Source organism: Dunckerocampus dactyliophorus, chromosome 6 (genome assembly GCF_027744805.1).
Source record: "Dunckerocampus dactyliophorus isolate RoL2022-P2 chromosome 6, RoL_Ddac_1.1, whole genome shotgun sequence".
NCBI classification, from domain to species: Eukaryota; Metazoa; Chordata; class Actinopteri; order Syngnathiformes; family Syngnathidae; genus Dunckerocampus; species Dunckerocampus dactyliophorus.
Genome location: NC_072824.1, coordinates 24,201,662 through 24,227,871, shown reverse-complemented (window position 1 = coordinate 24,227,871; position 26,210 = coordinate 24,201,662). Strand labels below are relative to the sequence as shown.

Here is a 26,210-nt window from a genome sequence, read left to right as displayed (position 1 = left end):
TGGAGGACTTGCTGTTATACATGGAACCATGTTCTGCTGTCTACCAAAAAATCCTGAAGCAGAATATCCGGCCATGTGTTCGTGACCTCAAGCTGAAACCGACTTGGGTTCTGCAGCAGGAAAATGATCCAAAACACACCAGCAAGTCCACCTATGAATGGCTGAAAAAAACACAAAATAAAGACTTTGGAGTGGCCTAGTCAAAGTCCTGACCTGAATCCTATTGAAATGTTGTGGTATGACCTTAAAAAGGCGGTTCATGCTGGAAAACCCTCCAGTATGGGTGAATTACAACAATTCTACAAAGATGAGTGGGCCAAAATTCCTCCACAGCGCTGGAAGAGACTCATTGGAAATTATCGCTTGATTGCAGTTGTTGCTGCTAAGGGTGGCCCAACCAGTTATTAGGCTTAGGGGGCAATCACTTTTTCACACAGGACCATGTACGTTTTTAGTTTTTTTTCTCCCTTAATAATAACAAGTTTCATTTAAAAACTACATGTTGTGTTCAGATCTGAAACCCTAACCCTAACCCTAACTTAATATTCTTTACTCTTATATTCTTATACAGAACCCTTATCTAGTCATGGCCTCCTCATATATGGACTTATTTTCTGGTCCAAGGCTACACAAATAGAGGAGGAGAAGAGGAGAAATTTGAAATCTAGCTTGCCTATACAGGGACGAAAATACAGGAAGAAAATAATGATTTGGGCCCATGACTAGCAGGGGGCCCCAGAAAATAGGAAAAAAAAAGATTTGTCTATTTTTTCTTTACTTTGGGGCCAGCCGCATATCCCTACCTCTGCTGCTCAATGCTAATCATCAGTTAATTGTCTGATTTGTACAAAAAAAAAGTTCTGTACGTAGAACATTTGGCAGTGTCCCAATGGCGCATCCCCGGCTGAATAGCGGTTGCAGTGATGGCCTTTTCAACGTCTTCTAGCATCTTCCTTTTGTCCATCATCACTGATTCGTATAGCTGTTTGCCGGGAATGTAACTAATTGGAAAACCCAAGCTATACGGACGCAACCAACTCTGTTTGAGAGGGTGGGAAACCTCTCACAGTACAGTATCTCATGTATTGCGTCAACATCTTTCGCGTCAGTGTTTTTTTTTCGGCCGTCCCCAAAGTGACGTGCCCCACCGAGAATGTTCCCGATTCTCCTGCCTGCTCACAAATATCATAGCAATGCACAGATACAATGAAAAAGGCTATGGGCAGGATAGTAATGACTAATAAGTACAAATGTTCTGATGTTCTGCCACATTTTCAGGCATCCTCTCCATTAACTCAACTTTGATCCTATTGTAGAAAAATGTAAAATACTTTTGAACCCATTAGTGATTGGACTGAGGAAAAAGCAGGGATATCAGTTATTTGAAATGGTTTTACTATTAAGAAGTTTAAAATTACTGCACAAGAATATTGGTGTGAAGGCTTGGGTCTGTCATATTGTGTTATATTCACACAATAATTTCCATTACAAAAGCTGTATTAAATTCTGCCTTCACAAAGAAAATATTGCTCAGTTTTCATTGAAAGATAAAGCAGGACAATTTGCAAACCAGTTCAAACTATACTAATAAACATTAAAATGAATGTCTTGTGAGTACCGTAAATAATATTATTTATTATCTTTGTAACAAGATATCCATATCAATAACAAGATATCCATAACAAGTTCTTACAGTTCTTGTCTTGAATTTCTTTTAAGTTGGTGTACCTAATGTTGCAACTTGTACAGTACATTCAGTCGTCTGTGTCTATTGTGTCATCGCAGTAGGTGTCTTGGTCATCACCATCATTGAACTTATCCACTGACACACGCAGGCTGTCCATTTGGTCATCCACCTGAGGTTCGTCCTGACAAGTAAAGATTGACAGAATACAGAACTGTTACAAACTGCTTAAATGAGGAAACCGTCCAAGGTAATTGATAATCAACCTTTGTCTTCCAAACAGTTTATTAAAGACATGCCATTTTCTAAAATAAGGACAAGGTATACTGATTATATATATATATATATATATATATATATATATATATATTTATTTTATATATTTTTATATATATACATATATATGTATTATATGTATTGTATTACATAGTGTATATTTCCGTCCTGCCCTGCCCTGGGGGAGGTTGAGCAACAACCCGGTGGGCAGGGCAGTTTTTTCACAGAAGTCTGATCTTACCATGGTCTTCCCTCATGAGCAGTAAGTCATAACTTACCTGTGACTCAGCCATTACATAGAGGAGAAGCACACTCAGAAGCGTATGTAGTCACATATGCATGACTGTGTTCCTCAGTATATTTTCTATTATAAATAAAGGTGTAACGGACCCATCACATCTAACGGTGTTTCTCATGAGGTGAAAAGTAAGTCACCACAAATAAAGTATTCATCTTAGTAATGGCTCAGTTTCATTGCTCTAAGAAAGCACAATCTTAAACGCATTACTAAAAGTTAAATCTCACAGATTAATTGCAGCACATCATCAACATTGTACCTGTGTAGGTGACTCAGAGGGCTGCCAAATGCGTTCTGGATTCATTTCTTGCAAAAGCTTCTTTAGCTCCTCTTCCGACTGATCAAGGTACTGAAACTAAATCAAGGGATGGATAAAACATTATTCGCCCTGGATAAATGTAACACATTTATTTAACGTGTATGCAAAAACAAACATCCATCCATCCATTTTCTATACCGCTATAGGATTGATGATGTTTGGCTACATTAAAATGTCCCTTTCCATGACAGACTTTCCTGTCGGACAGGACATAAGAATGGACAGGAGAATGACAGTAATGTCCTACATTGGCTTGATACAATTTAATCAACCTCTCAATCGACCCAGTTAGGTAACATGCGACATCAGTCCTTTTATAGTGTAGAAGCAACTGGGACAAGTTGAAGATATTATCAGTTATGCACTATTAAAGTATATATGAAGCTAAATATGGAATGACTCAGGGGAAGGTTCAGGCGGAATGGCTGCTTGTTTACCTTGAATGGCTCTGCAGGAGAGTTGCATCTCACTGGAGTCCGGATCCCCCGAAGCACATCGTACATTATCATTTGGCAAATTTCCTGACTTACTGTCTCTTCCAACTTTTGCTGTGAACATCCAACAAAAAATGTCAGATTAAAGTAAACACTGTCAGGAAAAGGGGCAGAGAATGAGTCAGTTTCTCGGCCCATCAACGTCTACTACAAAGCTAATTCATGGACTCCAATGTACAGCGCGACTCTATGCTCCCACACTATACCTGTGAAGATATGAGGTGCTTTTTTTCTTGACAGTATGCCATACCTGTATGAATTCCCTCTGTTTTTCAGTTGTGTCCTGGTACAGTGACACCCCTTTGAGTGTGACCTGAATGGAGGCTCCTTGCAGCAGTAAAGGGTGGGTGTTGAGCTGCCAACGTTCAGTTAGGAGGCCCGGTCTCTCTGACTTAAATATAAACTCAATCTGCTGGGTGCCACCTGGATAGATGACGCCTGGAGAATTAAAAAGCGTAAGTTATGACACACAGAGACAAGCAGCGTATAATGGTTGTGTTGGCGTCTATACCAGAAGAGGTGTTGAAGTAGAAGTGTGGGCTGTTTGATTGTGATTGTAGGTTTGAGAAACTCTGTGGGATTGGAAGCTTCTGCCAGCTGAAGAGGATGGCTGTGCTGCCCACATTGTGTATTTTAAGTTGAGACGAGACCTGTTCGCCGACAAGAGCCTCAAATATTACTGTTGTGTTGATTCTTACCTCTCCCTGGTCAAGAAAAAAACAAGATATGAAGGTGATACCACAATACTCAAATAATGCAAAACCTTAATGTACCTGCTGACTAGGAGAGTTTCCAGTCCAGCTGGCAAGCTGCCCGGCAAACATCAAAGCAGGAATGACTGATAAATCAGACTGATCATCATCACAATGTGTCGACGGATCACTGTGGAGGAAAATTAAACAACAAACACTGAGAAGGGTGGTAGGTGGTGGGCATAAACGGGAGCAAGTCAGTGTTTTGCAAGTCTCAACTCAGTCCCACGTCTTTAATCTCAAGTCTCAAGTAAAGACGTACAAGTCCAAGTCATTTCTCAAGTCAGGACAAGACAGGTCGAGTCAAGTACGAAGTCATAGGCTTGAAATTTTTGAGTCATAAGCACTGTTCAGTGTCTCCCAAATAAAATGCCATTTTAACAATGTAACACGCATTTGACAAATACAACGAATGAATATTGAATTAGTTTTATTATTATTTTTTAATATGACCAGTGTGACAAGACTGGTAATATTGCTATTTGGTAATAGCAGAAAGGATACGTATGACCAAATACAAATAGACCGGAGTGGACATTGAAAGGGTGAATGAAAATAAATGATCATAATAGATTAAAAAATCTCACATCATACAGAGAACATACAAACCCTTTATTTTTAAAATCACAAATTGGTTCTCAGTCAGAAAAGGGTGGATTGCACCCTCCGGGTTGGGAGTGGGGTCTTGCTCCAGGTGGAGGAGTTCAAGTATCTCGGGGTCTTGTTCACAAGCGAGGGAAGGTTGAAGTGTGAGGTTGACGGGTGGATCGGCGCAGCGTCTGCAGTCATGCCGTTGCTGTATCGGACAATCATGGTGAAGAGAGCCGGAAGGCAAAGCTTTCAATTTACCTGTCGATCTATGTTCCCACACCCTCGTATGGTCATGAGCTTTGGGTTGTGACAGAAAGAACGAGATTGCGGATACAAGCGGCTGAAATTAGTTTCCTCCGTAGGGTGGCTAAGAGATGGGGTGAGAAGCTTGGTCATCCGGGAGGGGCTCAGAGTAGCACCCCTGCTCCTTTACATCGAGAGGAGCCAGTTGAGGTGGCTCGGGCATCTAGTCTGGATGCCTCCCGGACACCTTCCTGGTAAGGTGTTCCGGGCATGCCCAGCTGGGAGAAGGCCCCGAGGCAGCCCTTGTACATGCTGGAGGGATTATGTCTTACAGCTGTCCCGGGAACGCCTTGGTGTCCTCCTGGCGGAACTGGAAGAGGTGGCCGGAGACCGGGAAGTCTGGACTTCCCAACTGAGACTACTGCGCCCGCCACCCAAACCCGGATAAGCAGAAGAAAATGGAATGGGAATTATGTTTGTCTCTGTACTCATTGTAAAACTGTTTTTAGTACCTTTCTGCAAAAGTATGTTTTAATTGCTGATTGTTTTATATGTCCTGCATATAAGATATGTTGTGCTGTCATGCTTTTACATCAACCTGTCATGGGACTGCAGATGAAAATTAGCTTTTGTGGCTAAATCTAGCATATTTAAATGTGGAATTTTAATGTCCTCATGTCAATGAATATGCATTGTCCCATTTTAAATAAATAAATAACAATAACAACAATATAAAATAATACAAAATAAAACAACTTCAAATTAGCTTCTACATTGACTTGTAATGACAACAGCAGCATCTCCGATCCCCCTGCTTTGGTGCGCACTTCTCCTGTTGTGTTTTGTACATATTTAGCATGCGCATTCATTGACTGAGCTTCTTTAGCTTCTGACCACAAAAAGAAAGCTAAGAAAACATGTCAGTAATTTAATATCCAACACAATTGACCTGGGTCAATTTTGTCATCAAAAGTATTTTACATCTGATGTATGCTCGTTAAGCACTCTTTACAACTGTAGGTAGAGTGAAACAAAACGTTTCTTCACTGCAACTACAGAATAAATGCAACTTTGATGAAATGACAACTTCCTTTTAAAAGAACAGCATTGTCAACTTATTACATTGAGAGATATCAGTAGGATCATGTTTCTTACACATTCTCAGTTTCAATCTTGCAGCTCTGCTTGTTCTCCACCGCCACCTCCTCCAACAAGGGGCTGGGGCACATTTTGGCAGCTGGTTTGCTTGAGCCAATGACCTCCAGTCTGCTAAAGTCCTAAAATTAAAGTGGCACATTCTGGTCATCATTATTACACAACCTACACGAGTAAGTCACAAATGCACCTAGTAAAGTGTGTCCATAAAATTCATCTTTTGAAACCGTCCGTCTGACAGTAGGCCTATAATGCATTCATCCAGGTGCACCTTCACTGTATTTAGGTAAGTGAAACAATTTGTTGTGCAGTGTAATTTATAGTAACTGATTTTTATTTGAACAGTAATTGGGCAGACAGACAGTGGTGACTTTAATGTGGGATTTTAAATGCCAATCCAAATACTTGCTTTCTTTCTGCTTTGCTTTCATCTGACTTCATCCTCTGACAGTGTGTGGTCTGCAAGAAGGACCTTCACACCCAAAATTAACATATTAGGCAACAGCATGACACCATAACACACACAACAGCATAACACCTTGCTGTCATTTTTGCTTATGTCATCCGTAAAGGTAATTGAAAAGGACAGAGTATGAATAAATTAGCCTGTCTGGCTGCCCATGCTGATATAATCATTGCAAAGTAGAACATTAATAATGGACCTTTTGTTCTGATACCTCACAGGCAGGGGCGCTGCTTGTCACCAGGCAAGGCAGGCAACTGTTGCGGGCGACCGGGGGCTGACAAATTTTGAACTTCTGCAGCAGTGGCGCTATGCAGAGGGGCTCCCTGTGAATTACGGCTTAGTACCCAAAAAGACTCTAGAATCACCTCTGCTCATAGGCCACAATGACACTTTATTACATGGCCAATTTCACTTCAAAATTTTTTTTGACATTTTGTACATCCCTGACTCATTTTGTTGGCACCTTGCTGAGGACTAGGATACACTATATCAGGGGTCTCCGACCGGCAAATGGTCAAAGAATATTTGTTTCAACTCTTAGTATTTTTATAACTATTCAATTCAGACATTATGCCTCTATAACATTATTGTGGTTAATATCATCAGGGCCATTTCTAGGTGCGTGCAAAAGAAAAATCCACAAATTAACCTACAAAAACAATTCACGCAAAGCAAGACAGAGCAAACAAACACACAAAATCAAATCTAAGCAATCTAAGCCACCAAAATGACTGTACATTTGTATTAAAAGTGAAAATTAAGATTACCAAAGTCCCTGTCTGAACCCACAAGCATTTGTGGTGTTTGCTTCACAGCGCACCTGAACGCAGCACCCAAATCAGACACGGCGCTTAAAAACGGTTAGCGTGGACACAAACCAGGGCAACTGGACAACCCAGATCACAGTAGGACAAAGCATACAAGAGATGCAATAAACACATGAGATAGCTACAGACAAAGACAGGACATTTTCATTCTCTTCAGATGAGGAGAACATGCAGCTTTAGGGCCCCCTGTTGGCTTGGGGGCCCTCGGCAGTTGCTTAGTTCGCCTATAGCAAGAAACGGCCCTGAGTTTCATTGTGGTCCCCGAAGAATATTTTTTAAAAAATTATTAAAATAAAATGATGTTATAGTATGTTATATTGTAACAATGTTGTATGTTATATTTGAAAGATCAATTAGAGAACATAAAACTGAGAGCAATAGGATCCCAAGATTGCCTCTACCACCAGTAAATCTAAAAATTGAGAAGCTGCACAAAGCTACAAAAAAATTGAAACACTACAGGCTGCTCAGACCAAAGGTACAACTGCAGCTGAAATATTTTGCCTCTACATAGAAGAATGATACGCTTTAACATATACTGTAATATATAGTATTGAGAGTTGTTGCTAATACTGTATATTGCTGCTCTGATTTAGTTCCTATATATGTCGTAGCTAATAAAGTGTACAATCACTACTCATCATTTGCATTCAGGAACATATTGTGTAAAGTGAAGTTTAGTCATAAATTGAGTTCGCATTACCGTTTTGTTGATGTCTATGCCGCGTAGAAGATCTTTAATGATGTGACGATGGCGATGCAGGTTCGTATTTGGGTCCCAAATCTGTGAGGCTGGACGCAGCATCTCAGCACAAGCGATTCCTAAGCATTGGCCAGAAGGATTAGAAAAATAAATACCTGTGTTCTTTATTGAGAGTCTTTGGAACATTTTGCCTTGGGACAAACACACTATAATGGGTCTATGTAGCTTGTCATTACAACTCTACTTTAAAAACCTCATATGCACATTAACACAACTGACTTGGTCGTGCATTACAACGCATCTGTTCATCAATATAGTGCGATATTAGATGTACAATGACATGTACATTGTTTTTAAAATCAGCACACATTTCCATGGACCCCAGGAAACATCATCAATGTTTTTTTAATTGCCCGTGCGTGTTGTAAAGCGTGTTGTAAGCCGCTGGACAAAATTAAACAACACCCGTAAATCAATAACTTCATGTTCTATTGTTCAATAAGGTTTAAAAACATGAGCTAATGTCGCAAATTTTTTATTACACAAAGCAAAAAGCTCAGTTTTACCCGTCCACACACAAACAGTGTCTGATTTTTTGAAAATCTCCACTATGGCTAGAGTTATGTGTCATGTGGCAGTGATGCATATTAGACATTGGTGTCATCTAACTGCAGTCCTGTAGGAAACACTGTGATGGGTGGTTTCCTCATGAAAAACCAATGAGCGCAGAATGTAATTTCTCTCCGAGGGCCAAACTCACTTTCAAACAGTTTCTGAACACTTTCCATCACATCTAGTTAAAGTGATCGGAAACATCATTTAACAGTCTTTTTTTTTTTAGTTCATCTGAGAGCATGCCTTGTCTTTATTTTTAAAAACAGCGCAAAGTAAGCACCACGAAACTGAAGGGTCTGGTTATGCGTGTTTGAGTATACCTGATTCCTGGAGTATGCTGCGTGGTTGTCTGATAAGTGTGACAGGTTTCTGTTTGCCTCGTTCTGTCTGCGTCAGTGTGGCTCTGATGCCACTTATTTCATCCCCATAGTGCTGGGGGAGACTCCAAAATTCACTTCCCACACGGTGGCCCTATGGCAAAACACAGCAGAGTGACGATCGTGTCAAGACAATGACAGCAAAGCTTTAGAGCAGCGGTTCTCAACTGGTTTGGCTCCGGGCCTTACATTGCTCCTCAATGACAAGCGGAGACCAAAATTGAAGATATTTTTCAACAAAAACTTCTGAAATATCTTATATTGAAACGGCCTGTTTGCAACAAGTTTGCAGAGGGTGCTTACTTTCCAATGTGTTGGAAGCATTATATCCTGTCCTCTTCCTGCTCAGGAACAATACATTTTTATCCACAAATTCAAAAATGTTTTCAACAAAAAAGTGTGCACAAGGGTTTTCTGTACATGGAATATCTGAGGAGTTGAATGACAGCACCTGGACTTGGACCTGGATGAGGTGAAACATCTTTAAGAAAATCAAGCTATGATCCAACTCCTCAGATAAGCAAAAAGTACACTTCCAAATATACAAATTTATTTATTTATTTATTTTCTTATTAACTCAGCAGGTACGTTTAATAATAAGAGGAGGTCCATTTCTTCTGTAGACTATCCCTCTGCCTGCGTCAATAGATCGAACTGGGCCTGAAACTGTACATGCAAGTCTCCATTGTGGGCGGAATTTCCCACGCATCACAACCTGAGCTGGGGCGGTGATACCCTCGTCTCATATTTATAACGCTCTCTTCTCCATCTGATGTAAAGGCGATCTAACGGCGTGTCGGATTGGGTGGCACGTTAAGTTCACACTCGATGTTCTTCCCCTCCTGCTCAAGCTTGGCCAAGTCGGCCATAAACATGGCACGCACCTCTTGGTGGCGTAGTAAGCAAATAGCACAGAGGCAAGATGCGTTCAGGGACATGGAGACATTTTTGGCCAGACCGGTGACCCACTGAAAACTCTGCGACCCACTTTTCGGTCCCCACCCGCCAGTTGAGAATCCCTGCTTTAGAGGTTATAATACTAAAGAAGAAAACATGACACAGGCTCATACATATCCTGACTGGATGAGTGGCATGACCCGTCTTAGAAGTTCTCTCTGCTCCTGGATTTCTTTGAAACTGTAATCTCGGTTCATCAGTAAGTTCTCCACTGGCCTTTGGAGCCGGCCTTGACAGAGATGCAACCAGCACAATGCAGAAAAACACATAAGTGCAACGAACGCCAGCTAGTTGGGCAGTGCCTGATGCCTCAAAAGGGCCGTGCTGAACAAGGTGACAGCTCACTGCTGAACTTAACTCTCATTTAGCGGGGACTTGTGAATGTGGGTTTGAGAGCCCCTGCCAGAGTGCAGGGCTCCATTAGAGTTGACATAAGTGCCTTTAGTAGCTTTCCATATTGGTATTTAGGTGTTTGATATTAGAGTGTTCTTGAATAATAACAATTGATTGCCGGTTGTTGTCTGTGTAAGTTTTTAAGAAATGTGAATTTTCAGTGGCTGCATCTGTGTAGTATTATGTTTTTTTCAAATTATAGCATCAATTGTCATAATAGTTTCAAATACAGCGGAAGGTAAAACGCTAGGACTGCATTAATTAATGAAAATAACTCAAAGTGAGGGCTTTTCTCAGCAATTTTTAAGTGAAATTAAAGAGATTAATTAGTTTTAGATTAATTTTTTTTAATCTCTTGCAGCATTAATTATGCTTTGAAAATATGACTTCCAAATAGACTGTGTCTTGATACGCAAACTCACCAGATAACATGTTCTGCTGCCGCCTTCGCTGTCTTATATATGCATCCCAATTTTGCAGGGCCTTTGCCTGAAAGTTTCTGTGACCTAAAGAAATGTCTTGCTTGTTCTGAGCCTCTTCAGAAGGATTCTTCCTAAGCACCTGTGATGGAGGGTCTCTTTGGGAATTTGGTACTTGCTTCACCAACTGGACCAAAGAAGTAATTCAGTGCTTAGATGGATAGTTTGGGAATGGTGCATGCAGACAAAAAGAACATTTATTTTCAGAATTCACCTCTGTCTCTCCTCTCATCACCAGATACTTTCTAAAGTCATCCAAACTACCCAGGATGCTGTGTGGAAGAAGCATCCTTCCATCATCAAACTCAGATCCTAAAGCCAAAGATTTACAAAAAACAACATGATGTTAAGCTCCACGAATACAATTTCTAGATCAATGACATACATGACCACTGAGAAGCATGTCATCGTTAAAGAACAACAAGAACACACCTGTATGAGCCAGGGGTTGAGATCCAAGGCGCAGAGTTCCCGGATGAGCATTTTTGCTCATATCCTTTGACTGATTTTTGAGCACATGGGCCATGAACGCTGTTTTTTGTGGTCTTTGGTGGCTGGCTTTGATGTAGTATTCTGCAATGGCAATAACATCAGTTAAAAAGTGTGTCAGAGGAGTATGTTTCCCAACAACTACACACACACACACACACACACACACACACGGTTAGCATGTTGGCCACACAGTCATATCTAGGTTTGAATCTCCGTTGGGCATCTCTGTATGGAGTTTGCATGTTCTCCCCGTGCGCGCGTGGGTTTTCTCAGGGTACTCCGGTTTCCTCCCACATTCCAAAAACATGCATTTTAGGTTAATTGGCGACTCTAAAATTGTCCAGAGGTATGAATGTGAGTGTGAATGGTTGTTTGTCTATATGTCCCCTGCGATTGACTGGCAACGAGTCCAGGGTGTACCTCGCCTCTCGCCCAAAGTCAACTAGGATATGCTCCAGCATACCCGCAGGACTTAGAAAATGGCATAGAAAATGGATGGATGGATTTATAGCGCTGCCATGACACATCCAATATGGCGGTGTCGTTGACGAAAGGCTCAGTGGTCGATGCGGCGTTTATCTATGTCTATGATGACTCTGTCATAGTACTTGTATTAATGACGTCATTGTGTCCTGCCACTGTTTAGCTTTTTAGCTTTATGGGGATATCGAGTGGACCTGTAACCACAATTAAATAAATATTACTGATTTGATAAACACTCACTTGGAATCTCCTTGAATAGTTAATTTCATCACTCATAAAAACAAAATACAAGAACAAGGGCAACAGTTACGTACCTCTTTCACGCCAACTTTTTTGTCAGGCAGTCGGCGCCTAGCAACCAATGCAAACACTTACCGTAATGCTTAGCATTGCAGCGACGCTAGATTTTCACACTGCAAAGCACACTTACACTAACAAAACAGATTTTAAATACGTCAGCCAATTTGAAATGACACGTAATACATTTACTTGTAGCCGATAGCCTACTGTGGCTATATATTTATGCACATGCATTAATAAACGAACGTGGCGCTTGCCAAAGAACAATATCTTGTTATTATAAGAATTTGAATATAGAGGAAGTAGTGCCAGAACAGTAAAACAATAACATTGTTAGTGAGGTTGCACAGACAATATATTATAAAAGTAAACATGTTAGAAAAATATTTTACCGACATTATATGATGGGCGGTATATATTTGTAAGTCATTGTGAAAGATCAGTTCACATATTATGGAGAAATAGAGTGCATTTTGACTAAACATTTATGTTTAAAATTAAAATACAAATATCAACATAATGACTATAGCGGAAGAAATAACGATTCTAGAATGATAGCATTAACCAAAGGGCCTTGATGTCCTCATAGAAGTGATAGGTCAATCTGGATGACGCAGATCAGACCACGTGGTCTAGGATCGTCTATGTATGGACACTCAACCACTCACCACAGTTTCGCACAACACTCATCAGAACACGATGGAAGTTGGGAGCATCTCTACTGCTGCACAGACCACCTCCATCCCGCACAAAGACAGATGCTCCTCCTTGCATTGCCCCCAGCTTCTTGGCAATCGAGGGGCGCAGAGCTCCGTGTCCTCGAAAGTCCTGCTGGCGTACAAAAACGCATCGCAACACCTAAACTCGTCGGGGATCAAAGTGGGCATCCTCAGAGTGACCACGACTCAGTGGAAACAGGACAAGAAGAAGACGGATCCAGATGCAGCCATGAGGGAATTCACTCATTGTACCAATCCGTGCACGAGATCCCCTCTGGACCAGCTGGCAGCTCTGGTTCTCCACGGCCAAAATTGGCGTCGCCAAATAGGTGAAGTACCCCGACAGGAGCACTTGTTCTCCACCAAGCCGCAGAACTGTAAGCGCATCGTGGTTCTTGGCGCGCCACGGGTCGGTAAGACTTCCATCCTGCGACGATACCTCCGAGATGGATTTGTGGAGGAATACAAGCCCACATCCGAGGATTTTGTCCGTAAACTGTTCCGTATCCGCGGGGAGACTTACCAAATTGACATCCTGGATGCATCAAGGGAGAGGGACTTCCCAGCCAAGCGGCGATTATCCATCCTTACAGGTGCGTACCTTTATTTTTGGCATGGTGGAAAGTGTGAGATATAAATTAAATGTGTAATTGTTGCTTCAGGGGACATTTTCCTGCTGGTCTTTAGTCTGGATGACAGAAGCTCTTTCGAAGAGGTCTGCGCCCTCAGACAGGAGATCCTGGCAGCCAAATCCAAACTCAGAAAACGCTCTGAACTCGCCTTGGTGGTGTGCGCTAACAAAGTGGATCTCCTGCAGTCTGAGAGAGATGTCTCAACGGCGGAGGTACTCCAAGCTCTCGGTGACAACTGTGCCTACTTTGAAACGTCTGCAAAGGACAGCACCAATCTAGATAAAGTCTTCGAGGCTTTGGCGAAGCGTGGTGGACTTCCGGCTGAGACGCGGCCGTCACAGCACCGCAAAGTGTCTCTCCGTAGTTATCAGGCAATGCGCACGGGGCGCATCCGCGTCCAGTCGCCTGGACAAGTTGATGCTTGTGGAGTCCTGTATCCACTGGCCCGCAGGCCGAGCTTTAGCGCGGATCTGCGACATGTCATTAGCACACAAAGTGCGCAAAAGGGCGGCAAAACACAAGAAAGATGTCACATTCAATGAGAGACTGATACTGGCAGTGTGAATCTAATGCTTTGGTGTCTTACTTTATTTAATGAAAAAAACCGAACAGACAATAATGGAATTCTGTAAATATTGCACTTCATACTGTATGATATTGAAATAAATCTTATTAATAGTCCCCTCAGTGGTCGTCTCATCAACTCTTGATTTCAAACCCATCCTGTGTGTGTGTGTCATGGAGACTGTGAGAGGATGTTGAGTCAGTTATTTGACTGTGATGACAGTTGCATAACCGACTGTGCATTCAAATGTCTACTTCTCAGCACCCACACATTACTCTCTTTCCTTGTGTGTGTGTGAAGTGATGGAGTCCATCCATTCATTTTCTGTACCACTTGTCCCCATTAGTGAGCTGGAGCCTATCCCAGTCAGGCGGATTACACCAATCACAAACAAGCAATCACACATTCACACCAATGGACAATTTAGAGTCTCCACTTAGCCTAACATGCATGTTTTTGGGATGTGGGAGGAAATCGGAGGACATGCACATGTGCATGCAAACTCCACACAGAGGATCTCCTCACTGCGAGGCAGGCGTGGCAACCACCATGCCGCCGTGCTTGCCAGAAATCTCTTGCATCAATCCCACAGAAATCAAAAGTCAACTGCTCATCACCCACACCTTTCTCTACTTGTGTATGTATGCATGACTGTGTGTGTGTGTGTGTGTGTGTGTGTGTGTGTCCTGTGTGGGCCGCTTACAGAAAAACTAAAGGCTGCATTTTGTACATCAAAGATGCTAAAACCAATCCAATGTACAGTAGGTCAATATAAGTTAACCTATCTCAACAAAACATCCACATATTAGCTTTGTGTGACAAAGCAAATTAGTTTTACATCTAATAATATGTCTTATTAAGAATTAATTCATTTAATTTTTACAGCATGCAGAGGGCCAATACAAAAATGGCAGTACTTTGGACAGCCCTGCGTGTACATTTTCAGAATATTCTGTCAGGCTTTAACAACAAAACCTAATTTATTAAATGATGACATTAATTTCATCAGCTTTGTTTCAAAATACCTTAGATCAGGGGTGTCAAACTCATTTTCATTGAGGGCCACATCGCAGTTACGGCTGCCCTTAGAGGGCCACTTGTAACTGTCAGTATATATGAAAATAAATATGAATACAACCTCATGATATTATTACACAATTGCCCATGCATTAGATTATTATATTAGTACTAACAAATTGATGGATAACTTGCTTTGAAATGAGAAGTAAAGTGAGAAATTCATGGTGACAAGCAGGCATTCAAGTATTCATTTTTGAAAAATGCGTGGAATATCTTGCTGCATGATTAGACAATACTGGCGTTCAGAAGAATTGCATGCAGCAACATTTTTCTGTCAAAATGACGGATCAAATACATTTAGAAGGACAAAGGTGAAGTGCATTATTGATATGCATTATTCCCGAGGTTTCGCGGGCCACATAAAATGATGTGGCGGGCCACATCTGGCCCCCGGGCCTTGTGTTTGACACCTGTGCCTTAGATGTTAACCACAAGCAAAAGGCTGTGTGTGAAATAACACTGTCATGAAAAGCAAAACAAAACACTGCTGGCAATATGGAATCATTGAGATTTCTAACACCACAAAACAGTCATGAATTGCTAGCTCACGCACATTCTTTACACCTTACTCCGCCTCTGTTCTCACGTGGCTCTATTTGGATAACTGTTATGGAACTCTGTGGAATGTGGTGATTTAATGTACAAGCGAGTGTAGTTTCTTCTACGATAATTGTAGACCCATAATTGTCCATAGGTGTGAATGTGAGTGTGAATGTCTGTTTTTTTATATGTGTTCTGTGATTGACTGGTGACATGTCCAAGAGTGTACCTCTCCTCTTGCTTTAAAGTTAGCTGGGATAGACTCCAGCTCACTTGCGACCTTGAGCATGAGACAAAATGGATGGATGACTTTTTCCTTTAGGCCAGAGGTGTCCAAAGTGTGGCCCAGGGGCCATTTGCGGCCTTTTTTTTATTGGCTCGCGGCACATCCTAAAAATATAATTTAACAAGAAAACTAAAAAAAACAAAACAAAAAAAAACACACAGCAAAAATGGAAAAACAGTCACTCGCCCTTGCTTTGGAGGTCCATTCAAGATCTCACCTCGTGGGTTGAGGATGATTCTGAAAAAGGTGAAGGGAACAGCCGAGAATTACACGAAAGGAGCTTAGACTGTAGCTGCGGAAGTTGGGACCGCGGTCACTAAAAAAACATAGGTAACACACTTTGCCATAAAGTATCGAGATCCTGGAGTGCCTGCAAGTTCCCCCTGCCGAAGAAGGCAGATGACAGACCCGCCTGACGTTTGCTAATGAACACCTGAATGACTCAGAGAAGGCTTGTGAGAATGTGATGTGCTCAGGTGAGACCAAAATTGACCTTTTGAGCTTGGAGGCAGAGAAACACAACATCCTGCTTATGTCATTGCAATATTTTACATGTAATTATCTTTAAATCACCATTTTTGTATATCATCTTACTTTCAATACCCAGGCACCTCAGAACATTTATGACGGTTTCATGTCATTGCGCTATTGTGGGTGCCTGCGTTACCTCAGACATCTGGTGGAAATGTTAGCATGTCACCTCATTGTGAGGCCAGTTGTGTTTGTCAACAGTGTAATTAGTCACTAGTTCACGGCATACGGGAGAGATCAGTCAACAGAGATATGATTGGAAGGATGTAGGCAGTTTGTCACGCAGGTCCATGAAAGGGCAGCTAAATGACAAGCAGGGAGCAAGAACATACGGAAACACACAGACTGCCATCTGCCACTAGCCGATTGTCACTGTATTCGCTATATGGTTCCACAAGATTATTATTATTACAATTATTTTCTACTTGCATTTTTTTGATGTTAGAAGAGAACCAGAAGATTTTCAGTCATCCAGGTTCACACAATGATGCTGATGCGACTGCAGAGTACGTGTGCATATACTGTACATATAGTCCAGGCCAAAAGTTAAAAAAAAAAGATACTTGGTGGTCACTTTAGTGTGGTTCAGCTAGCATTCACACTTGGCTTTTCAGAAAAGCGTATGGATATGCAAATGGGGCTCAAGCCTCCAAAACACATTTGTTTATTGTATTCACGCTTCTTACATTTCATTGTTATTTTTGGATGATTTTCACTCAGCTTTCTGTTGGGTTTTGCTAAACATCACCTGGTTTCACTTGCATTTGGTGACATCAAAATATGTCATATTTTGATACGTTTGTGAGGTCTGCGTTCACATTTGACTCACACAGCACCCATCTCTCAGGCAATCTCGGTCGGTGGACTACCTTCATTCACACTTGGCCAAACAAACCATTCTAGCAGAGCAAACGGCCTAGAGTTCGTTTGAACTCGACCAAAAATGACAAGTGTGAACGCACCTTAAAAGTGGTTCTAGTGAACATAGCAGCAGCAAGCAATAGTAGGGGTCGTGCAACTCTTAGACTCCCCCTACTGTTGGAAGGGCACTGTGTTAAATCCAAATCAACAGCAACAAATTACAGCAAAGATACTCAGACATACTGTAGGCCCTTAAAGGTAAAAAATATACCTTAGGATAGTATATGGCTTAGATGCGTCACAGGAGCATGACATTTTTTAGAACTACACGCAAGTCAGCAATGTTTGCACTTATTGCTGTCACTAACACAGCATGAGGTGTCCTGGCTGGTCCTACAATGCTATAAAATAACACAGTGGAACCTCCAAAGTTCAACGACAAAAAAAAAAAAAAAATATGCATGCATGCAGAAAACATGCAGAGTCCACACAGAGATGTGCAAATGGAAGATGCCCATCCTTACCCTGCAAGGTGAGCTATTCAAAGGAACTCCAAACTGACTGTTATGTCTTATTTGTTCCATTTTTTAATTATAGAGCCAATAGTGGTCACTATATCACTAAAATTCTAGCTGTAAATACAGTTGCTAACATTATTAGAGCCCTTTAGACATGCACTAACACCGCTTTAGTCACCTTTACAGTAGTATTACCAATGTAGTAGACATAATATGAATAAATAAGCCATTTACAGTAAGGCGTAAATAAGACTTGTGCCCTTGTGTGTCGCTATAAATGTGTTCCCTAGGGGGAGCGGAGTGGTGGGAGGACAGGAAATGATGTCAGGGGTTCAGAGTTGAGTTTTAGCTTAGCGTGGGTTACTGTAGAAACAATAGCCCGTGTTTTTATTAGGGTTATTGTACCTGTTCTGAGATAATTCAACCCTACAAGTGTGTTGTTCCAATCAAGTCTGGCGTTTGTGTGTCTCATTGAACATTACAGTTACATTACTGTTATGTAGAATACTACATATCATTCACAGCTTTTTTGATTGCGTTTTCTGAATGCCTTATATATATTTTAGTTCATTTTGCCATTTTTATGCGTGAAAATGATTAATTTAGGCAGAAAATATGTAAAATTTGCTTCAATATGCATATTGTTTGACTAATAATAGACGGTATTCAACCACAAAACAGCACAATTCATTGATTGATATATTTCTGGAAAAAAAAACGTGAAAGAGTGAAGCCGAAATTCTAACCGCGCAGTGTTTTTTGGATTCTTTTGTTGATGTCCTGTCTGTTTAAATTACAGACAGTTAATGTCTTTGTAAAACTGCAAACAAAATCAGCAGGAGATCAAATAATTGTTTCTTCCACTGTGCATCTGCCTCCAGTACCGACTGTATGTAGTACACACACATACAGTAGGATATATATTTTCCGGCAATACCAGAAATGTACCACAAGAGGGCAGTATCGCTCTGTCTTCAAGGGTAAAAGTTACTTGTCATGTACAGTACAGTGCCTAACTTCTATTTATATTTGCATGACAGTTTAGAATATTAAAATGTTACATAAAACTCCTTATGATGGCAACAGTTCGAGTCTGGCATGAACTGAATCACTTTACATGACATGTTATGGAAAGATTGTCAACCAATGCATTGGTTGACTTTGGACTTTCCGTTGTATAAAGCAAACAGTAGTGATGCTCCATGTAACATGCCAGTAATTGTGAAGCTGCAACTGAAAATTAAACCCGCTTGTACCTGCGGGTGAGTGGGCGCCTGTCCCACCTGTCTTCAGGTGAGAGGTGGGATACACACTGGAATGGTCCTCAGTCAGTCACAGGGCACTCAGACAAACAACCATTCAAACCGATGGACAGTTTAGAGTCTCCAATTAGCTTAACATGCATGTTTTTAGGATGTGAGAGGAACCCATGTACGAGGAGAACATGCGAACTCCACACATGCACTCACAGATGCCCCCAAAGGAGATTCAAACCCGCCTGACTGTGTGGCTGACATGCTAACCACTCGGCCATGGCGTGTCACTCAAGGTTATTGACTGATTATTCATTTTCATGAAGAAGAGAAGAAGAAACTAAGTACAAAAACATGAATCAGGTGGACTCTCTCAATCATGCAAATAGGTGTCTCACTTCTGAGGAAAGGCGATGTCAACAAAGGATGTGATGTCTCCTCCCTGCTCTTTAAACAATCTGTCCGAGCAAAAGCTCTGGGAAAATCAACTAATATTAATTACTGAAAGAGCTGGAATGCTGCTGAAGTGTTGCCTTTCGTTTCTCTAAAATAATTGTCTTCATAATCCAAACAGCTCAGTATACAGAGAGCCTAAGATTGCCGGTGTGGGGATTCACAGTCTCAGATTCAATGTAAAGACAATACGTGGAAATAGGAAGCACCCTGTGCAGGACCCGCACTTCCAGAAATTTCCCAGTCAAACAAATGGGAGAGCTGAGTTGAGAAGCTGAATAAATTCTCAATTCAGACCTGGAATAAGACACTTGGCCACCTGCTAACTGGAAATTTAAAGTAATGGCTGAAGGTAAGACAAGGATTTAATCCTAAATAAGAAATTGGAATTGATTGCACGTTGAAAGAGACAAGTTACGTCAGTTAATGTGAGAATGGCGAGAGAACAACAGAGAAACATGATGATGTTATGGGCGTTTTCCCTTTCTCTGTCCATGTTATTATCTATTATCACAGCAATACCTCTGCGGGAAAAGAAGCAGAAAACTCTACCTCGACCTGATGGGTGTGGTCTGAATAACTTTGATGGTATGTACATTCATTGTCTGTTTTCCGTCTGACAGTATAATTCTTGTGAGCCAAAAGTTCGTGAACTAATGACTTTATGCTCAAACACACTTGCATTATTTATCTTAAATTATTAGCTTGAGGGATTACTAGACTGAAAAATGGGCTATTAACTCTTACCTAACGGTCACAACAGCTAATCTGTAAGTATATGTCTTATATGCGTTCTCATACTTACTTTACATGAGCTGACTAAAAAAGCTTGTTTTTTGACAATGACGGAATTGTGTATTTTAATAAACCTGCACTCACTGACATTATAACCACTTGCAGTGCAAGAGTTGAATGATAATAATGCTCAGTTTTGGTTTACGCTTTTAGAGCGGTATTTATTGAATAATATGATTAATATTGTAGTTGTAATTTGCAGTAGCGTACAAAGAAGTGCTTCTAATAACTGGAATCTGTTTTAACATAACGTGGGATTCAAAATACTACAACAGCTCTTCGTTAGTCAAAACGGAGGATCATTGTCTGGACTGGATTGTATTCGTCTATGCAAGTTGTAATGGTGTGGCTGGTCAGTGTGTGTTGATGATTATTTAATAGTTGAATAAAGTGATCAATGCAAAAGTTTAAGTGCACAGTACACAGCAGATGGGTATCATACTTTTTCAAGTCTAATTCTTTAGTTAGTTAGCGATAAAACGTGGCTATCCTTAACTACACAAATGAACACTCACAGCAGACAAACATGCAAACATACCCTCGAGCTTAATTGATGAATCTATCTCGTCTTTCCAGCTCTAGATCTGTCTGGAGGCCTGAGAATAGTCCTGGTGGGAAAAACTGGATCAGGAAAGAGCGCAACAGGAAACACCATACTTGGCAGAGCTGCCTTCAGAGAGGATCCCAGCCCCGTGTCTGTGACCAAACACTGTGAGACGCAGAGCGGGGAAGTGGATGGGACAGCAGTGCAGGTCATTGACACGCCAGGCCTGTTTGACACCGCCATCACAGAAGAAGAGTTGAAGTCCAGGATAGAGGAATGTGTCAAGATGTCAGTGCCGGGCCCTCACGCTTTCCTGTTAGTGATCAGGCTTGGCGTGAGGTTCACCGAGGAGGAGAGAAATGCTGTGAAGTGGATCCAGGATAACTTTGGCGATGATGCATCCATGTACACCATCATGCTGTTTACGTGCAAAGACCAGGCCAAAGCTGACAACGCCCTGAAGGAGTGCAAGGAACTGCGCAGACTGTCCATTACATTCGGACGCAGATACCATGCCTTCAACAACAACGACGCAGACGATCGAGTCCAGGTCAAGCAGCTTGTCACCATGATCAAAGAAATGATACAAGACAACGGCGGCAAACACTACACCAATGAAATGTATGAGAAAGCGCAAAGCAAGCTGAAAGAGGAGGAGGAGCGGAAGCGACAAGAGGAGGAAGAGAAGAAGCAGGAGGAGAGAAAAATATGGAATGCAGAGAGAGAGAGGCAAGAGAAGGAGAGGGAAAAGCAGAACAAGGTTAAAAGAAAGAACGTCCGCGTGGCATCGGCGGCCGCTGTGGTGCTGGTGTTGGCTGGCGTGGTTATAGCAGTGGGGGCAGATACCACAGTGGCGCTGGCTCTTGGAGCACCAACACTTCTCCTGGGAGTGTTATGTGGCTTAGCTGCTTTTTGTTTGTGGAAAGGAGTGAGATGCAAAGCTAAATCGGATTTTCCTGCATAGATGAAGGTCATTGCTAAGGACATATTGTACCATCTGCAGAATATGACCCCCAGTGTGCACGTTCAGCAAACACAGTATTTGTTTTTACTCTATATCAGTGAATTATGTCATTTTGGAATCTTCTATTTGCAGAATTAAACCATTTCCGCAGAAGTATGCAGCACCAACAACAAACATGCTCTCATTTATACTTCCAACGGCATGATGCTGACTTTTTAATAATAATAATAATATATACAGCTGGTCCCACCTTTTTGCAGGAAAACAAGTAACTGAGATGACCATATAAACGCCTATTTTAACACTTTAACACAAACCAACAGGAGGTCATCAAACCAAACGCCTCGCTCACTCACGGTGAAAGAAAAATTTAACAAAAAGTAGCACATGTGGAACACACAATGTAACTGCACCACACAGACTATGTGGGTATTAAAATAAAGGCTTACACACTAATTATTCATGCAAAGCAATACTATTTTATACTAATTTCATAATCCGCAGGGCATGCTGGGTAACTTCCTGTTGGAGAAGTGTGCGTGTGAGCTTTCCATCATGCTTTACGGGGTATAAGTGTGAAATAGTATTGTTTTGCATGTATATTAGTGTGTAAGCGTCTATTTCGATAGGGTATACTCATACACACATCTTCCATATGTGTGACTTGTCGTGTTATTTTAGGTTGCACTGAGAGTGAGGTAGGCATTTGGGTTGATAAGCTCTTGTTGGTTTGATGTGTGTAAGTGTAAACATTAAGCTGATTCACTTGTTGATGTTTGTTCTGTGTGACTCGAGCTTTTCCAGTGTCAGATTAGATGGGCTTTCTACCAATACGCAGCCTAATTATGGAGATTCCCACATGGAGATTCATTTACAAACAGTGTGACTCTTAATTACAGTAGAATAAATGTGCCACAACAGTCCCAAGTGATGATTTTAGTCGTATTTTTTACTGTAGGTGTCATGCGCTGTCTATATAATTAGAAACATTACGGGGTCACTTCCCGAAAGGAAATGAGAGACAATGGGAAATGTCTGCACGCCAGCCATTTAAGAAAGGAAACATCCTGAGGCGCAACCTTACTCTATACTCCGATGATGTCACTGCTAGCTCAGCACATCATTTTTCATGGTATCCTCAACCAAAAAATGTTTTTCCTGAAATGTCACCATTTTCCAGCTGTTAAAGATTGAGCCAGCATGTGTGTTGTGAGAGAGGCCATAGCTCTTTGGAAATCTTATCCAAGACTCTAGATCAGGGGTGTCCAAAGTATGGCCCGGGGGCCATTTGCGGCCCGCGGCTGTGATTTTTTTGGCCCGCCGCACAGTCTAAAAATGTAATTTAACAAGGAAACTTAAAAAAAAAACAACAACAGCAGCAGCAAAATGGGAAAATCAAGCAAAAGTCAAAAATATTAAGAGAAGAGTTGTAATCTAGCGAGGAAAAAAAGTCATAACTTCTCAAGAAGCATTTTTTTTAGGTAATAGTATGAAGAAAAATGTCATATTAGCAGCATGATGTTGAATTATTAAAGTTATTTTTCTTAAAATAAAAAACAATGAATAAAGTTGCAATTTTTGTAAACTTAGGTTGGGGGGAAATTGATAACATGGAAATAAAGTCAAAATATTAGGAGAAAAGAAGTTGAAATATTTGGAAAATTATTTTTAAAAAAATCAACAGCAGAAATTTTACCAGAGTAAAGTCAAAATATTACGAGGAAAAAATCGATTTCTAATTTGAAAAAATATGAGAATAAACTCATTTCAGTAACAATGTTGAAATAAAGAAAAAAATATAATTGCATAATTGCATATAAATTTACAAGAGGAAACAATGATGGATGAAATGAAACAGTTGGAAAATAAAAAAAAAAAATTAGCAGAAATGAAGAACAGAAGTGCCAATTTTACAAGAATAAACTCATATTATTATAGAAAAAATGTCATTTTTAGTAGCATTTCACCTATATTACAAATATATTACAAAGGTGAAATGCAGTTTTTTCTTGAGCTACATATAGCTTCTTAGCATATCTCAATGTGTTGGTTTACAAAATATCAAAGTGGCCCTTGCATCCTTTCATTTTTCAGTATGTGGCCCTCGCTGGAAAAAGTTTGGACACCCCTGCTCTAGATCAATGAATCTAAGCACACTAGCCACAACTTTAAGTACACCTTGCACAATCTAACGAGATCCAATGCAGGACCTGTAGCAGAAATTCTGCATTAAAAAGGTAATAATATAAAGTTTATTGACACTGTTAATAAAAAGGCTATTGTTTCCGAAAGTAGAATTGCAGTATTTTGCACGGAGGGGTAGTTGTAACATTTTGACCTACATGTAACTTAGTAGTGTGATCACAATATTAGAGATGGTGTTAAATTAATTACCAAAACGGAGCACTGTTATCGTTGTAGACTTTAGAAATGTTGATTCCTCTTCTTCAGCCACGAAAATGTTAAAATGAAGACAAATGCAATTACAAATACTACCTTATCTTGAATCCAAGTACCATTTTGACACAAATATAAAACAACCATGAATATACAGTAAAAAAAAAAAAAAAAAAAGATTTATTTTGCCTTTGATTTTGTGCATTTTTCCAAAAAACAATCTTGAAAAAGAGGGGTCGTCTTGTACTCTACAAAAATATTGTTAGATGTAATTGTAGATGTACAAGCCTCTCGTGGCACATGTTAGATAGCATGACCAGAGCAGACTCGTCTATTATACTTGCTTTTGGCCTTGCTTTTTATCCTTTATCACAACATAGGATCGACCGGCTCCAAACAGTCTGTGAGGTGGATGGATTATCTCAACAAAGGAGAAGTGCTCACTAACAAATTTAGACAAATTTGTGGAAAAAAAGGTGTATTTCTGCAAGATGACCATTTATTTGTACTTATCTAGGGGTATTGCTAGAACTTTCCTAAACTAATTTTTTCCTGCTTACACATTAGCAAGTAAAAATCATATCTCCGATTGACGACAGCATGTGTTTGGGACATCTGCCACATAGCCAGATTACTCTGGGTTTGAATTTCAGGCCAGACATCTGTGTGTGGAGTTTGCATGTTTTCCTTGTGCTTGTCCGTGTTTTCTTGGATGGAAAACATTTGGATTGCTTCAAATTCACAGATACCATTCAAAATTTTACTATGCACTTAATAATTTACTGCAATCCCTGGCCTCAGTTTGGGATCAAATACACGCCTGATCAAAAGACCAGCTGAAAAATGGCAGGAATTTACATTTTGCACTGTTGGCTCTTTAGGAGGTTCTAAGTAGAGCTTCAAAATGAAAAGAAAAAAAAAAGAAACGGAAAAAGAAAAAGAAAGAAATAGGAGTGAGCCAAAAAAATTAGAAGCAATTTATTACAAACAAGCATTAAAGTGAAATAGGCCTCATCAGTCGATCAGAGGTTTAAGACCGTAGTCTTTAAAAGCCAAAATAGTCACAAAAATGTGGTTGTTACTGGTGCCGAGTGCAGTCCAATAACCATTAGACAGCATCTGCAAGAGAAGGGTTTTCAGAACAGAAAATGTCTTCAAAGGACTCGTCTCCTTTTGCTCATTTGGAATTTGCACGAGAGCACCAACATGGGACACTGAAAGGTGGAAGCAAGTTTTATTCACTGATGAGAAAAAAATGTGGCCGCACGGTGGTCTCGTGGTTAGCATGTTGGCCAACACAGTAACAGTCTGGAGATTGGGAAGATTCGAAGGTTCGATTCTCCCTTGGGCATCTCTGTGTGGAGTTTGCATGTTCTCCCTGTGCATGCGTGGGTACTCCGGTTTCCTCCCACATTCCAAAAACATGCATGTTAGGTTAATTGACGACTCTAAATTGTCCATAGGTATGAGTGTGAGTGTGAATGGTTGTTTGTCTATATGTTCCCTGCGATTGGCTGGCAAGTCAGCTGGGATAGGCTCCAGCATGCCCCCGCAACCCTAAAGAGAAGTGGTATCAAAAATGGATGGATGGAGAAAAAAATTTAGCCTTGACAGTCCAGATGTCTTCCAATGTTAGTGGCATGACAAGGAGATCCCAACTGAGATGTTTTCCACACGGCACAGTGAAGGGGGCACCATCGTGATCTTGGGTGCTTTTTACTTCAATGGAACAATGGAGGTTCAGGTTGCGCAGGGGTGTCAAACGGAAGCTGGCTTTGTGGAGATGTTGCAAGTGGCATCCGTCATGACTGAAGATCCTCGTCTGTGTGGTAATAACTGGGTTTTTCAGCAGGACAACGCTGCAGCTCACAATGCCCATTCTTCCAGAAGAATTACGTCACACTTTTGGACCATCCTGAGTGTTCCCCTGATCGAAATCCATTTGAAAACATTTGGAGATGGATGGCAAGGGAAGTTTACAAAAAGGGGCATCAGTTCCAGACAGTGGATGCCCTCCGTGAAGCCATCTTCACCACCTGAGGCAACATTTCCATTAGCCTCCTGGAAACACTGGCATCAAGCATGCGCAAACCATTTTTTGAGGTGATTAACAAGCTGGGACAGCTACTCATTACTGAGTCATTTTTTGAAAATTGCATTTGTATTTC

At 40.9% G+C, this 26,210-nt stretch overlaps 2 protein-coding genes across 6 annotated transcripts; one reads left to right on the top strand and one right to left on the bottom strand.

Annotated features, from left to right (window-relative positions):
- Positions 1-1,646: 1,646 nt before the first annotated feature.
- Positions 1,647-20,793, bottom strand: mycbpap (mycbp associated protein). 4 transcript variants are annotated; one of them, XM_054780243.1, is made up of 14 exons: positions 20,676-20,793; positions 11,062-11,202; positions 10,844-10,941; positions 10,573-10,756; positions 9,871-9,986; positions 8,744-8,894; positions 7,809-7,927; positions 5,813-5,934; positions 3,845-3,953; positions 3,583-3,775; positions 3,322-3,509; positions 3,015-3,125; positions 2,518-2,613; positions 1,647-1,868 (listed from the first exon to the last, which is right to left on the bottom strand). In XM_054780243.1, the coding sequence occupies exons 2-14, from the start codon at positions 11,153-11,155 to the stop codon at positions 1,755-1,757; spliced, it is 1,695 nt and encodes a 564-aa protein (XP_054636218.1). In that variant the 5' UTR covers positions 11,156-11,202; positions 20,676-20,793; the 3' UTR covers positions 1,647-1,754. The 4 variants fall into 4 exon arrangements, with proteins under 4 accessions (XP_054636218.1, XP_054636216.1, XP_054636215.1 ...); XM_054780241.1 differs by lacking the exon at positions 20,676-20,793 and adding an exon at positions 13,147-13,733; XM_054780240.1 differs by lacking the exon at positions 20,676-20,793 and adding an exon at positions 12,573-12,789.
- On the top strand, positions 19,151-26,210 carry LOC129183230 (GTPase IMAP family member 7-like). 2 transcript variants are annotated; one of them, XM_054780246.1, is made up of 3 exons: positions 19,151-19,694; positions 19,859-19,930; positions 20,714-26,210. In XM_054780246.1, exons 1-3 carry the CDS (start codon positions 19,685-19,687, stop codon positions 21,643-21,645), a joined length of 1,014 nt encoding a protein of 337 aa, XP_054636221.1. In that variant the 5' UTR covers positions 19,151-19,684; the 3' UTR covers positions 21,646-26,210. The 2 variants fall into 2 exon arrangements, with proteins under 2 accessions (XP_054636221.1, XP_054636220.1); XM_054780245.1 differs by lacking the exon at positions 19,151-19,694 and having other exon boundaries at positions 19,731-19,930.